The 15,067-nt window shown below is 37.5% G+C and overlaps 1 protein-coding gene across 9 annotated transcripts in view; it reads left to right on the top strand.

The window, feature by feature from the left end:
• Positions 1 to 15,067, top strand: part of FAR2 (fatty acyl-CoA reductase 2) — a 158,888-nt gene that overhangs the window by 66,144 nt on the left and 77,677 nt on the right. For 2 of the 9 annotated variants that reach the window (XM_027844373.1, XM_027844369.1), the window contains exons 1-2: positions 2,265 to 2,408; positions 9,688 to 9,741. The exons of 2 other annotated variants lie outside the window; for them this stretch is intronic. Coding sequence is in view for 2 of the 7 variants with exons in the window: in XM_027844369.1 (XP_027700170.1) it covers positions 9,739 to 9,741 (3 nt within the window). In the remaining 5 variants the exon portion in view is untranslated. Of the gene's footprint in view, positions 1 to 2,264; positions 2,409 to 6,688; positions 6,701 to 9,687; positions 9,742 to 15,067 lie in introns of those variants that run through there. 5 more of the 9 variants (XM_027844377.1, XM_027844370.1, XM_027844375.1 and 2 more) reach the window with 3 other exon arrangements.

Here is a 15,067-nt window from a genome sequence, read left to right as displayed (position 1 = left end):
GTTAAGTTGAAATAATAATGATGTAAATCCGGTTTGATACTGCAATAGTTCCTGCAATTTGATTGTAGATGAGTTTGCCCCCAGGTCAGCCAAAAGAGAATTTCTAAGGAAAAAAGTTCTTGGAAATCTTTCCTCTGAAATGAAAGGATGTTCCAGAAGAACATTTGCACATTATGATGTTTGCTTTCATGATCTGATATTTTCATTATTTTTCATAGTGCCAAGCACGATCTAGATCAATGGCCCTTTCAAAAGCCATTTCAGTCTATCAAAACGTTTGTCCTTTGTCATTATTATAAAGAAATATTATCTAATTCCAAAAGTACAAAATTTACCATTTCAGTATTTTCAAGACTACATTTGGATCCAGCAGCATCTTAAGGACTTATTAGTAGGTTCAAAATATTGTTCTAATGTTTCCAATGTTATTTATAAAGCTTGCCATCTGTGACCTTCCTATTTCCTATTCAATACAACATCAATCAATTAAAAAACAAGTATTAAGTGCCTACTGTCTTCCAGGCACTGTTCTAGGTGCTGGGGATACAAATACAAAATAAGACAGACCTTGCCTTTGAAAAGCTTACATTCTACAAAGGGCACACAACATATTAATAGATAAATACAGACTATACAAAACAAATACACAGTAAGGGTAAAAGGTGATAATAAGCAGAGGAATCAGAAAAGACTTCTTGAAGGACGTAGAACTTGAGCTTGCCATTGAAGAGTTAGAGATTCCAAGAGGAGGAAGTGAGGAAGAAGAGAATTCCAGGCATGGGGGACAAACTGCTCAAAGGCCTAGAAATAGGAAATGGAAAGCTATGTGGAAGGAACAGTAAACATGTCAGTTTGGCTGGAATGTAGACTGCCTCAGGGCAGTGAGGTAGGGGGAATAATGTGTAATCAGCCTGTAAAGATAGGCAGGCAGCACATTGTAAAGAGATTTAAATGCCAAACAAGCAACAAGAAGTTATCAAAGTTTCTTTAGAAGAAGAATGATATAATCATGTCTGTGCCTTAGGAAAACCACTTTGGCAGCTATGCAAAAGACATATTGGAAAAAGAGAGACTGGTTTCAGGGATATCAATTGGGAGGCTATTGCAAGAAGTGGAGGGGTCATGGGCTGCCTCGTTGTGGTATGAAGAGAGAGGAGAGTGCAGTTGTGAAAGATGTTGAGGAAGTGGAATCAACAACACTTGGCAATTGGTTGAATATAGGAAGGAATGAGAATGAAAAGTCAAGATTGCATTCTAGCTTGTGAAGAGAAGAACAGTTGTACTCTTGACCAAAATAAGAAGTTAAGAAGCCAGGGATGGGCTCAAGAGCAAATATAGTGAATTTTGTTTAATCATGTTGAGTTTGAGATGACAATGGGAAATATAGGTCGAAACATTAAGTGCACAGTTGATGATGCCTTTATAGAACCAAAAAAAAAAAATAGATACAAGACCTGAATACGTAGATTTGAGAGTCATCTGCAAAGAAATTATAGAAGAATCTATGGAAACAAGATTACCAAGTGAGAGTATCGAGAGAAAAGAAGAGAGGGCCCAGGACAAAGCCTTAAAGTACACTCATGAATAGAATCCTAGATTTTGGAATGGAAGACACTTTAGAAATTACCTTGTACAACTATCTCATTTTACAAATGAGGAAACTGAAGCCCATGTAAAATTACTTTTCTAAGGTTACACAGGGGGAGGGAGGTGGCAGATATCAAGAAACAGAGTAAGGATTAGAACCAGATCCTTTGACTCCCAATACAGTGTCCTTGATAGCAAATCCAGGATACTCTTAACAGACATTGGGGAGCACTTCGCTCCAATAAAAACCCAGAAATTTGTAGTTTTCTTCATATACTAAGAACATTTCTATAAAATTCATTCTTTTTTCTTCCCCACAACAAACTCTTTCTTATTAAGAAATATTATAAACTCAACATTAAAATAAAATGTTTAATCCCCAGACAGTAGATTTTATAGGAAAGTACCTAACATAATCTTTTTCATATTACTTCCCTACAACCTGTTTGGTGCTTGATTGCCAAAGTGGTAACAAAATAGTATCTCACAAACTTTGGCCTATTGAGGGCTCCATTGGCATTTTTTTAGGGACCAGAGGGCTTTATCTATATTTCACAATACAAAGGTGGTTGCAATTATCCGTAGGAGGTCCAGCCCACAGACTATAGATCTCAGTAGTGACTAGGGATATAAGAGCATCTTATGTTGAAGCCTGTCTTCTCTTGGTAGTACAACTCCACCAACGACAGGCAAGTTCCTGTGAACAATCTTGAAGAATTCTAGGGGCTACATTTAGGTTCTTCTGTTGCATGCCATATGTGGCTCTCTGTTACACCTTTTAGTTCTAAAGAAAACTGAAGCCAAAGAAGCAAGGCAGGAAGGTAAGGAGAAAACAACAAATTAAGGTTATATTTCTCTGAAACTCGTAGGAAAGAGATGAGACTGCCAATCTGAAGCAATCTTAGAACAAGAAAATGTGTCTTTACTTTCTTGTTCTAGAATTTCCATTCAGCAAAGTCCTAAATCTCTGCAGAAATACAAATTATATTGATGTCCATTTCTTCAAAGTCAAATAGAGAAATTTGTCAGTTTCACACTGGAATGACAAGAGATTCTGGACTCAACTTTCCATTGGAAAGTACAAGCCAAATAATTTTGGCAAGGTGTTTGAATGAAGAGGATTCTTTTGGTATTGCATATGCATAATGTGGAATGCTAAATCATTTGCAGAGGGAATGTTGATTATTACTTACCTTAGAAATTCATTTCTGTCTTGAGTATGTGCTGTAACCAAGAGTTGCTATTGCAGGTGTAGCATCAGATGTTTTTACATATGAGGCAAATGTGTCATTAAAAACAAACCCATGAAGGATCATATTCCAGGATAGAATGTAGTGTTTCAAATACATCCGTTAAGTTTGATGGTTTAGTTTGATAAGATTTGTTAGAAAGAAGGTGGGCTAAACATTTCCTGTCTTTGTGCCTCAACTTCTTACCTGTATCAAGTATATAAGACCTTTACCTGCCAAAGTGACATATTGCTTAGATCATATATTTGAAGGGACTTCAGAATTCATCTAGCCTTATTTTACAGATGAAGAAACTGAAGTCCAGAAAGTTTAAGTGACTTGTCCAGGATTACACGAGTACTTTAGAATGGTGTTTAAAAGCATCTTATGATTCTTAATTTTGCTATTTACAATTCAGATCAACATTAACAAAATACTATAAAGACTTTTATCATTAAGCAATGTAACTGAAGGTGTTAGTATAATAAGTGAACAATGTTTATTTGGTAACAAAGGAGCCACAGTTTGCAGTAACAGGAGAGTTACCTAGTAGATTAGAGAATAGCAAAGCACCATAGTAAGGTGCCAGTATTTTTACAATGGGATGCCAGAATAAAGAGATTTTGGATGGTAGATTGATTTCATGTTCTGTAGGAATATAATGAATGGAACATTGGTCATATCACTTCAGTCTCTGGTAAAAAGGTGGCCCCTTCTCCTTGCAAAAATCTGCCCCCTCTTTATCCTTTTTCCTTTGGCATATTGCCCCTACCATCATCCTCTCCCCCTACTCCCATTTTCATTCTCTTTCTATTCACTAGCTCCTTCCCTAGTGCCCACAAACATGCTCATCTACTGAATCCTTAAAATCAACCCTTGTTATCTAATATATCTTTCCCCTTTTACAGACAAATTCTGTGAGAAAACTGTCTATAATCCTTGTATCTACTTCTCTCATTCATTTCTCAGCCCCTTGCAATATAACCTCTAACCTTAGCACTCAACAAAAACTGCTCTCTCCATATTTACTATGAATTTTTTTAACTGCCAAATTCAAAGTCCTTTTCCCCATCTTCATACTCCATGACATCCATGCAAAATTTGACACTTCATCATCCTCTTGCCTCCAGCTTTTCATGACACTCGTCTGTCTTGGTTTTCTTCCTACCTGTCCGACTGTTCCTTCTCTCAGTCTCCTTTGCTAGGTCATCATCCATGTCCCACCCCTATTACCCCTCCCCCTCAGTTCCTGACTATAGGTTATCCAGTGTGTTATGGTCTATATGCTCTTTTCTCTTTATATTCCATTTGTTTGTTATTCCATCAATTCCCATGATTGCAATTATCAGCTCTATATTGATGACTTCCAGATCTTCATATCCAGCCCTAGTCTGTCTTCTGAGAGACTACACTACATCACAAATTGCTTTTTTGGACATGTTTAAACTATCTTCTTGTCCTGTAGCTATCTCAAACTCAACATGCCCAAAACAGATTGTATTGTCTTTCTCCCCAATCTCACCTCTATTTTTGTCAAGAGTATAGCAATCATCCAGGTTTGCAACCACTATACTCTCCCTTATTTCTATATCTAATCAGTTGCTTAGTCTTGTCAATTCTACCTCTATAACATCTCTTGCATTACTGTCCTTCTCTCCAATCACAAGGCTATCACCCTTGTCACATCCCTCCTGAACTATTGTGGTAGCTTCCTGATTTTTCTCCTTGACTCAAGCCTCTCCCTTTTCCATTCTATCTTTCAAATATGTTATTCCTGAAGCACAAATCTAATCATATTACTCCCTGCTTCAAAAGCTCAAATGATTTCCTGTTACCTTAAGCATAAAATACATGTTCCTCTGTTTGGCATTTAAAGTCTCTTTACGTATGGCAGTTTGGGCAGGTGGTGCAGTGGATAGGGCACTGGGCTGGGAACAAGGAAGACTCATCTTCATAAGTTCAAATCCAGCGTCACACTGTGTAAACCTGGGCAGGTCACTTAACTGCTTACCTCAGTTCCTCATCTGTAAAATGAATTGGAAAAAAAAAATGGCAACAGTATCTTTGCCAAGAAAACCCCAAATAGGGTCACAAAGAGTTAGACATGACTAAACAACAAAAACAATATTGCTTTAGCCTACTTATTAAGGCTGGATACACATCACTCCCATTCACACACTCTTTGTTACAACAACACTGACCTACTTTCTATGTCTCATATATAACGTTCTTCTGCTTTGGAATAGGCTTTTTCCTTTGCTACAAATGTATTCCCTTCTTACCTCTAGCTCTCTAGCTTCCTTCAGAGGTCAGTTCAACTGCAAGCTCCTACAAGAGACCTCTCCTGATGCCCCACCTAAGTTTTTAGATTCCCTTCCCCTCAAAACAAAGTTCCCCTGTAATATATATGTGTGTACATATTCCTGTATAGATGTATTTTAAGGGGTAGCTGGTGGTGCAGTGTATAGATAGAGCACCGGACCTGGAGTCAGGAAGAAGAGTCTTCCTGAGTTCAAATCTGGCCTCAGACACTAGCTGTGTGACCCCAGGCAAGTCATGTTTGTTTCAGTTCCTCATCTGTAAAATGAGCTAGAAAAGGAAATGGCAAACCACTCCAGTATCTTTGTCAAGAAAACCCTAAATGGGGTCATAAAGAGTTGGACACAACTGAAGCAAATGAACAACAATGTATTTTATATGTATGTATACATTTTATGTATGCATATCTATATTTATATATGTATATGTATATACTATATAATGGTAAGAGCAATCTGCCAAAGAAAAACGTTTCTCTGTTCTATTGAGGGACTTTTTCCTTTGGCTGATTGACCTTACCATTATATTCTTCCTTTTTCACTTTCATTTTGCTTATATGTATAACTGTCATTTTCCCTTCCTTAAGAGAAGGAACTGTTTCATTGTTTTTGTTTTTGTATTTCCAGCACCCATCAATGCATATTGATTGATTGATTGGTACCAATTTCAGACATGATAGACAGTAGGACACAGAGCACCTATGGAAGCTTCTAATAAAATCCTGAGTGGGAAGTCAAGAAGCATTTTTATTTTCACATGAAGTAGAGTTGCCAAAGTTTTGTGAAACAGTTAAGTCCCTTTGATATGCCTCTAGGCACCCAAAGGCCACACCTGGCTCCCTCTCATAGAACTGATTCCAGCTTTCCTTATTTCCAAATGAAAGGGGTATCAGATTGAGGTAAAAGGGCAGGTTTGTCATGCTATTCAACTTGGAAACTCTACCTAATTTGCTTTAGAATATTTTCTTTTTGTACCTGTGAGTTTTTAAGTGAGAAACTAAATACTGTTCTCTCTCTTTTGTTCTTTTGTGACTCCAAATTTCCACCCTAGATTGAATTTGAGCTATATAAAAGTTGGAGGTATTTGGGCTGGAGAAGGGAGATGATTGAAAAGGAGAGAAGGGGAAGTGATACTAATTTATAAAGTGATTTCTCTTCCCCACCTTCTTGTAGTAGGAGGTTGGCCATGATTGGGTAGGGGTTCTATCCAACACCTTACACATCCATTACTTTAAGTAGAAAGGGAAAAGTCTGCCTTAGAATACTGTTAACTTCTATTCCCTTCAGCAATACCAAGCTGATTGGATGCCTTGGGACTTCTGGGCTTTTGCTGGATTTAGGATCAGTATCTTGGGTTTTCTGATGTGATAATCAAAAAGGTGGGAGGGTGTTAACTTTTATACTCTTTGTATCCTTTTAAACTGTATTCTTCTCATTCTCAGCATAGTAGAAAGAGAACTGACCTCAAAGTAAAAAAGACTTGGGTTTAACTCTTGACACCTTCTGGCTATGTACCTCTAGGCAAGTCACTTCATCTCGCTGTGCTGAGGACAGCTCTCTAAAACTGTAAGTTGTTGAGAAGGTACCAACCTGCATTGATAGAGGGAATTTCCATACTTGGGAATTATTTACACCAGATTAAATCACAGATCTGTTCTCTATCCCAGACCCATTTCTATCTCTAAAGTGATTAGATAGATAGATAGATAGATAGATAGATAGATAGAAAACGAGTAGATTGATAGACCTCAAGGAACTTATATTCTTTTTTATTTTGTTTTGAGTCAATTAGGATTAAGTGATTTGCCCAGGATCACACAGCTACTAAGTGTCTGAGGATTTGAACTCAGGTCCTCCTTACTCCAGGGCCAATGCTCTATCATCTAGTTGCCCCAGGAACTTACATTTTAATGGGGGAGTCAAACTATAAAGGGGAAGAGTAAAATGTGAAGGGGGCAGAGTCAGACAAAGAGAGTAAAGAGAGCAGCATGGCTGTGGCCCTCAACCAATGGCAATCCCCATCAGAGACTCACTAATCAGGAAAGCAGGCTTTAAGTCAGAATCATTAAGATGCAGACAAGCTGGTGGATAGGTATAACAAGCGGGAGATAAAATTGAACTGGAAGTGATTTTTAGCTGGATTTTATAATCCACAATTGCTGAATTTTAAACATCACCTGGCTCTTATTAAATCTATGGAAAAGATTAAATCTATGGAAAAGATCACCAACACAGAGAAAATCAGAACAAATAGACATTGCTGTATTAGACAATTAGCAGAAGAGTGAGCTTTTGATTTTTTTTTAAATCATGCTTTGAAGTCATAGAACTGTTTAACAGATTTGTTGACTACCCAGGTAAAGAGGTCAGTGTTAAAGAAGACAGGAACTAATAGGCCACATGTATATTATAGGCTCCATGATGTTTAACCCGGAGGTTTCTCTGGAGAATGCTTTGGCAGTTAGGTGGTACAGGGGAACTTTAGTGCTGAGCCTCAAGTCAGGAAGCCTACCTCAGACCCTTGGCAAGTCACTTAACTTCTGCCTGCCTCAGTTTCTTCAACTGTAAAATAGGAATAATAATAATGCCATTCTTCCAGGTTGTTGTAAGGATCAAATGATTTATAATATTTGTAAAATACTTAGCACAGTTCCTGGCACATAGTAGGTGCTGCCCTGGAAACCATTCCTAAGCACAAGTCACTTGCTCGGTCTACACTGAGGTACCAACAGCATAGCTGCTGATTGGCACCTGTTCCCACTCTTTGTATAGTATCAGGACTCTCTGTCCTAGATTTGGAATATCTTTTTGCCTTAGAGCACAATTGCAGGCCCCAATTCCGTCTGTGCAGTGGAAGGCTTTGTATAGGACCTTTGTGGTTATGCCCCTTTTCCTGTGTCTGCAGAGCTCTGTCTTCCCAGTTTGACCTTTGTTGAAAAAATACTGAGACTTTTCCTTAAGTTTCCCAATGAGAACTCAATCTAGCATTTTTCTGGGTCCTTGTGGACTAGTTATGGGGAGAGGAAAGAGTGCAGCAGGTCTACACCGCCTCCTCCTACTCTACTATCTTGGCTTGTTTCCCCTAAGCTCTTTTAGCTAATATCAATCTTAAGCCTAAAAACTGGAAATTGAGGGGATATCCATCAATTAGCTGAACAAGTTGTGGTATATGGTTGTGATGGAGCACTGGATGGAATATTGTGCTATAAGAAATGACAAGCAGGATGGTTTCAGAAAAACTGGGAAGACTTACATGAAATGATACAAAGTGAAGTGAGCAGTACCAGGAGAACATTGTACATAGTAACAGCAATATTGTACAGCGATCAATGGTGAATGACAGTTATTTAATCATCCAAGACAATTCCAAAGGACTTATGGTGAAAATGCTATCTGCCTTCAGAGAAAGAACTGATTGATTCTGGATTCAGATTGAAGCACAATTTTTTCACTTTCTTTAAAAACAAAAACAAAAACAAAAATAAAACCTTAAGCCTGTGGAGTTTTCCAGATCTGCTCCCTTGGCTAGACAGAATGACATTTTTGGTGAAAAGCAGATTCCTTTAAACCTGGGATCTGCACAGCTATTTAGGTCTTGTTCTCCTTAGACTTTGAGAAATTTTCCCTTCTTGAGACACAGAAGGCAATAAAAGGAAACACAGGGAAGTTCCTGAGGGGTTTGCCCTCTCTCTCAAGCTGAAGATGGCCCTAGAGAGCAAGTTCCCATTGTTTTTCCCATTGTTCTTTCTCCAATCATCTGTTTTCCTTCTATCTGATTAATTCCCTACATGTCAACTAGTTTTAGCTGCGCTCAGCTGTCTTCTACTCAGCTTACCTTTATTAACCTTCTCTCAGTTTCTCTTCTCCTGAATTCTCAATTTGGAAGGTTTTGGTAGTCCATCTTCTATAAGCAGCTTCTCTTGACAGCTGTTCTAAGTCTTCTCAGCTGACTTCTCAAGTGTCTTCTCAAAATGTGTTTTTTCATATCTCTTCTTATGCATAAAATCAGGGTATTCTATGTAGTGACCCACCTCTACCTTAGGTTGAGAAACCTAAAATCCATATTTTTGTCAGATATGACATAAAGAGGCCATAGATAATTGTCCTGTAGTTCTCAAATAGTATTTTGATTCAGACTTTTCCAGAAATAAGCTGCAAAGTCCTGAGAAGAGTAGTATTCAAACTAGCTGCTGGGAAACAATGTATTACAGCCATCTCTAACATCAATCTTGAATTATTTCTGCTTCTGCACTGCTTTCATTCAGTTCTTCTCAGTGCTTCTATCTAAGGAAACACTTTCTCTCAAGTCCTTAGACTTGTATGTGTTTCTCTTCAAGCTACTTTACTCTCTTTCTCATATGAATATACTTTTTCTGCCCCTGTGAGTAAATAAATTGTTCATACAAGAAAGGTGCAGTGTACTGTATTTCTTTATACAAACTTCCCTTATAATAATCCTGTGTGCCTTGTGGATGGTACTTGGTGATTGACAGTACATTATTGGGACTTGAATAAAATAGCTATGCCAAATAATTTTTTTCTGACCTTTTCAGTGTGAGTGGACCAGGTAGCAGAAGGACAAGAAAGATCAGCTTGACAACTCCATGGTAACTATTTAGAGAATATTGAGATGAATAATGTGAAAACTCTTTTCAAGATTTGGTTAAATATGTCGTGTATGTATTAGTGTTGGCCTATGTAGGCCCAAGTAAACCCTTTATTGTAAATACCATGGCTACCTTAGAAGGTTTGAAAGCAATTTCATACCAAGAGAGTAATGATCATCAAAAATCTGTTACATTCAACAGTAGAAGACTTACTAATAGACTCAGTATCCCATATACAAACTAAAATTCTTGGCTTTGTAGTAGGCTATCAGTAAGAAAATCAAAGACTACGTATATGGATTGACATTTTGTCCAGTGCCAGGTTAGGTACTGCTTGCCAAAGATGGGTAGTGGAACTAGTTAATTACAAGTTTAGTGTATACTATAAACCAGGAAAACAGAAACACATATTGACTGAAATTAGAGAAGGTTTCAGTACCTTGTTTCCTAGCAGCTCTTTTGAAAATGACTGTTGTTTGGACTTTGGAGCTTATTTCTGGGAAACTCTAAATCAAAGACTGGGAACTATGAAACAGATGTCTATGATTATATAATTATCTATGAGAAATGTGGAATTTGAGTTTTTCAACCTAAGATAGAAGTGGGTCACTACTAATAAGGAGACTCTGATTTGAGGCATTGGATGCTAGATCAGAAATTGGATGAGAAACCATTTTCAAAAGACATTGAAGAATGACTACATATTGACTTAGAAAATCACAAATCACAAGCATTATATTGTGTTGTATTTTTATTTGTTTTGTCAAACATTTCTCAATTACATTTTAATCTGGTTCTTCTATAAGTTTGACAGCCCCTTGCCCCACCCCCCAGGACTGTTACTAAGTAACTTGTAGTAGGGTCAAACAGACAGTGTGTATTAGAGGCAGGGCTTGGATTCAAGGCTTCCTGGCTAATAGGCCTGGTCTTGCCATAATATGTTGAGAAGCCTTTCACTGAATGTAATTATATACAAAATTATATTAGTTGTATTAGTGCTTCCAATTTTTCCACCTAGCACTTAAACATATCCCTCTTATAAACAATTAAATGCTAAGTAAATGTTCATTGATGGATTACTAACTCCAGGACTATGAGTTCCACAAGAATTCTCCCTGGACTTATAATTACTAGCATTTCTATTCGGACTGTCTCCTGCACCAAACTTAGAAAAAAAATCAGATCTAACATTTGTGAGGTATAATCTCTAGAGATGCACCTCTGACTCTTCTAAGTTAGCTCCCTCAATAGTAAGGTAGAAGGCAAAGTTCATGTTTTCTAAATGTCATAACAATAGTAAAGAGCAACGCCCAAAGCACTGGTCTCTATTTTGAATTTCATGGATGGGGAGGAATTCAAAAAGTAACTAATAGCTTGGATCCAATTTTCAAAACCTAGAAAGGATATTCAATGGCTAAGCAATGTTGAAAGATTAAAAGGTATCAGTAAGTCTAATCATTATTTAGAATCCCAAAAGGCTATCCACTTGTACTACAATCAACCTCTAATACTCATTCAGACTAGATTTCTTCCATAATGAAACCATGTCCCATATTTAGCAACACATTCTTATGAGATAAATTATATTTTGTTCTCCTACACATTTTGATGTTACTTATTCTGAACAGGACCACAAGTTGATTTTAGAAATAGAATTCTACCCCCAGTGGCCAGTATTTATAATTACAGCACAGCAAGACAAAAAAGGTTAACAAAAGTGGGAAAGTGGGACAAAGGTGAGAAGATTGTCATGCTTTAGCATAACTATTAGTGGTAGTGGATTTTTTTCTTAAATAACAGAATGTTGTATGAATTTTTCAGAGGAGTGAATTCTGCTGAGAAGTTAAAGCAAACAAGAGGTGGGACACAGCTTGAGATCTAATCAGAATTGAGTGCAAATAGTTATGTAGCTAGAAGGGTAAAAAAGAAATGTGGGAAAAAACAATCAGAGCCTGGGAAGAGAATACCTTTTTTTACATGTAGGAGGTCACAAAACTACAATAGATTATGTGTAAACCTTGGAGAACTATCATTTGTAAAATATTGGTATCAAAACATTTCTTTGTTTTTGGAGCTCCAGAATAAAAGTATGAACATAGACAATGTAGGCTCCTATGTGAAAATTATGAAAATTATGTGCTTTTTTGTTTTGTTTTAGTTCATAAATTTATTTTAATTACATTACTTATAATATCACAGTCCACTTTACAAGTTTATGAAGACATATGAAACATGAAAACTAAATGTGATATTGGAAAATGAACTCTATACAAAAACAGGAGGGAAAGAAAGAAGTGGAGCCAATGGGGGTGAGGGAAGGAGAGGAGAGAGGATGACATTTACAAGGTGGGTTCCTGGTTAATGTTCATCCAGATGTATTTATACCTGGAAAGGGATTTCAACTCCTTTCTTTGTCCTGTTCTGGGATTGGGGAGTTTGGTCTGGTCAGTAGATGTTAGTCACCAGGTAGGAAAGAGCCATCTGGCTGTCTGTACAGGTGGTTATCTGGTGGTTACAGATGTTTTGTTCTGTTTTGTTTTGTTGCCAGAGAGGGAGTTAGAGGTGGTGGTGCCAAAAAAAAAAGGTGTGTGGAGGACAGTAACAGTTCCCTTCCCCTGGAACCAAAATCCTGGAAATACACACACACACACATCCTTTACTCAAACACAGAAAAGTCTCACTCTGGACACATTTACAAGGACGTCGTCATCAAAGAACTTGGTTTCCTTGATAATGTTCCCAGTTAAGACTTTTGCTGGCATCATCTGGGACTCTGGCACTGCCTCCATCAAGGACTGCCAGGTGTTTGTGGAATTAAGAATCATGAAGTCTGAATTTGAAGAATCACTCTTTTAGGAAATGCCCTTTAAAATAAACTTTTTGTTCCAAAGGATAGATCAAGATTAGACTTACCAATATATCCACTAAGCAAGTCAGTCCCCAGAGGTCAGCTTGTAATATCTCTGCCTCAGGGTTCTAGAGGTACACGTGAGTGGATATTAGGTTCTTTCTAATGCTATCAGCTCCCTCAAGATGGGGGGAAAGGAGGAGGAAAGGAATAATCATTTTGCTACAGCACTTACAATGTGCTAGGCACTGTGCTAAGCACTTTACAAATATCTTACTTGAAGTGCTTTTATTATCCCCATTTTACATTTGAGGAAACTGAGGCAAATAAAGGTTAAGTGGCTTGCCCAGGGTCATACAGCTAATAAATATCTAAGGCCAGATTTGAATTTCAATTGCCAGTATTTACGACCCCATTTCATTTGCCAATGCTATTTGGCACCTCTCCAATATTATTTAACCAGTTGATATCCTTTCAATGTCACCAATGAACAATTAACATCAATTAGCTTTTACAAAGAGATATTTAGTAATATGTATAATATATATATATTTTTACATACATGTATGTGTGTTTGTGTGTGTGTATATATCAAGAACCAAATTAGGGAACATTCTTTCCTCCACACCTCAGTTCTTAGGGAGAGTAGATTCAAACTAATGCAGTAATTACAAACATTCTATCCACCACCAAATACACTCCTGAATGTAGCACAGGAAGGATTATTTCCTTGCCTACAGGACAGTGTTTCTGCTGCAAGGTAGATTGACTTTTGGTCTGGGACACACAGATTGTTCCTTGGGACTGTGCTGGTTCCTCACCTGACTTGGCAGCCACAAGTTACTTAATGCAGTTATTTTTACCTCTACCTTATCTCTCATATCCTTCTCTCCATTCACATAGCCTGCCTCCAATTTAAGACCTCCAGTAAGGCAAGAATGTCTCATGACAACCTATTCTGCTTCTAGAGAAATCTAATTGTTTGAAAGCTTTTTGCTGCCAAACCTGAATTGAACCTTTTGGCAATTTCCACCTATTGTTCATTGGTATACATTCTAGGATCAATCAATCAACAAGTATTTATTAGGCACCTACTAATGCACCAGGCACTAAGCTGGGCACCAGGGATACAAATACACAGAATAAAACAATAGCTAGCTTATATTCTAACCGAGGAGCCGTACATCCAGAGTATAAGTATATCCAGAGTAAACATAAAGAGAATAAATACAAATTAGCTAAGTTAGTGAAATTAGGGACAGTAAGGCAGTATATTCAATAGAGTACCAGGCCTGGAGTCAGGAAGACCTGAATTCAAATCCATCCTCTAATATTTACCAGCTGTGTGACCCTGGACAAGCCACAATTTCTGTTGCCATCAGTTTCCTCATCTATAAAATAGGAATAATAACAGCACCTACTTTGCAGGGAAGATCAAATGAGATAATATTTATAAAAAGTGCTTAGCACAGTGACTGGTACATTGAAGACACTGTATAAATACTTGTTCCCTTGCCAATTAAGAAGATAGTTTTCAGCCTTTAAGGTACAGATCCCTGTAGAGTTTGGGCTTTTCCCGAGCGATTTCACATCTTTGGAAATGGGATGACAAAATTCTGGCTATGAGGGCTGCCTTAGCTCCTAATAGTCTTTTTAGTGGGAAAAGAAAGTAGCAGGACAATGTCAGTGGATCCAGAACCAAAGAAGGAATGTGTATAGTTTAGGGAGAGAGGAATATATCATACTATCTCTCATTTTTATCCCATGATAGGCCCACATTCTAACCATTGATGGCCTCAATAATGTCTATTAGTCTGCTTCTTGAGTATTGTAAGTCATTGCTGCCAATTGCTTATGTTCTCCATGATTCTTCTCAGCTCATGTCATAATTTTAACTCTTCAAAGAACATTTTGCCCCGCAATTCACATCCATATAGTATCACTGAGAGAATCTGGAGGTTAAAGAGATGACCTTCTGCAGAAGAAAACTGGAATTACTGAAAATGTTGTGAAATTTCCCAAGTGCAATTCTAGGCCCAGTTTATCTATTGGAAACACTTGTTCCTAGGCCTTCTAATAGCAGAGGGGAAAAAATAAGATGAAAGTGATTCCTAAAGAGCTTCTGGTACCTTTTAAGGAACTCTTTTCTAGCGCTTCAAGAAACTAAAATCTAAGGGCAAATAGACTCCCCGTTTTCAGGATGTGAGTATGTGATGCTTGTCATTTTATAGCTTTGGGTATGCAGGGGTAGCATTTCATTGGCTTAATGCAGTGCCTGGTACAGAGCAGATACTTAATAAGTGTTCATCGATTGATTGAGTGATAGGCATTATGTTGGCAATGTAAATGGCTGCAAACAGTTGAAGAATAGTACCCTGGGCTATAATTATGCTGCCCAACTAACTAGGACCTTTTATAGAAGAAAAGAACTAGAATTTAATAAATTACCTTATTAATTATATTTTCTATTTTCTTAAA

Source organism: Vombatus ursinus, unplaced genomic scaffold (assembly GCF_900497805.2).
Source record: "Vombatus ursinus unplaced genomic scaffold, bare-nosed wombat genome assembly UNPS02014941.1, whole genome shotgun sequence".
Taxonomy (NCBI): domain Eukaryota; kingdom Metazoa; phylum Chordata; class Mammalia; order Diprotodontia; family Vombatidae; genus Vombatus; species Vombatus ursinus.
This window is presented reverse-complemented; position numbering and strand designations above follow the sequence as displayed.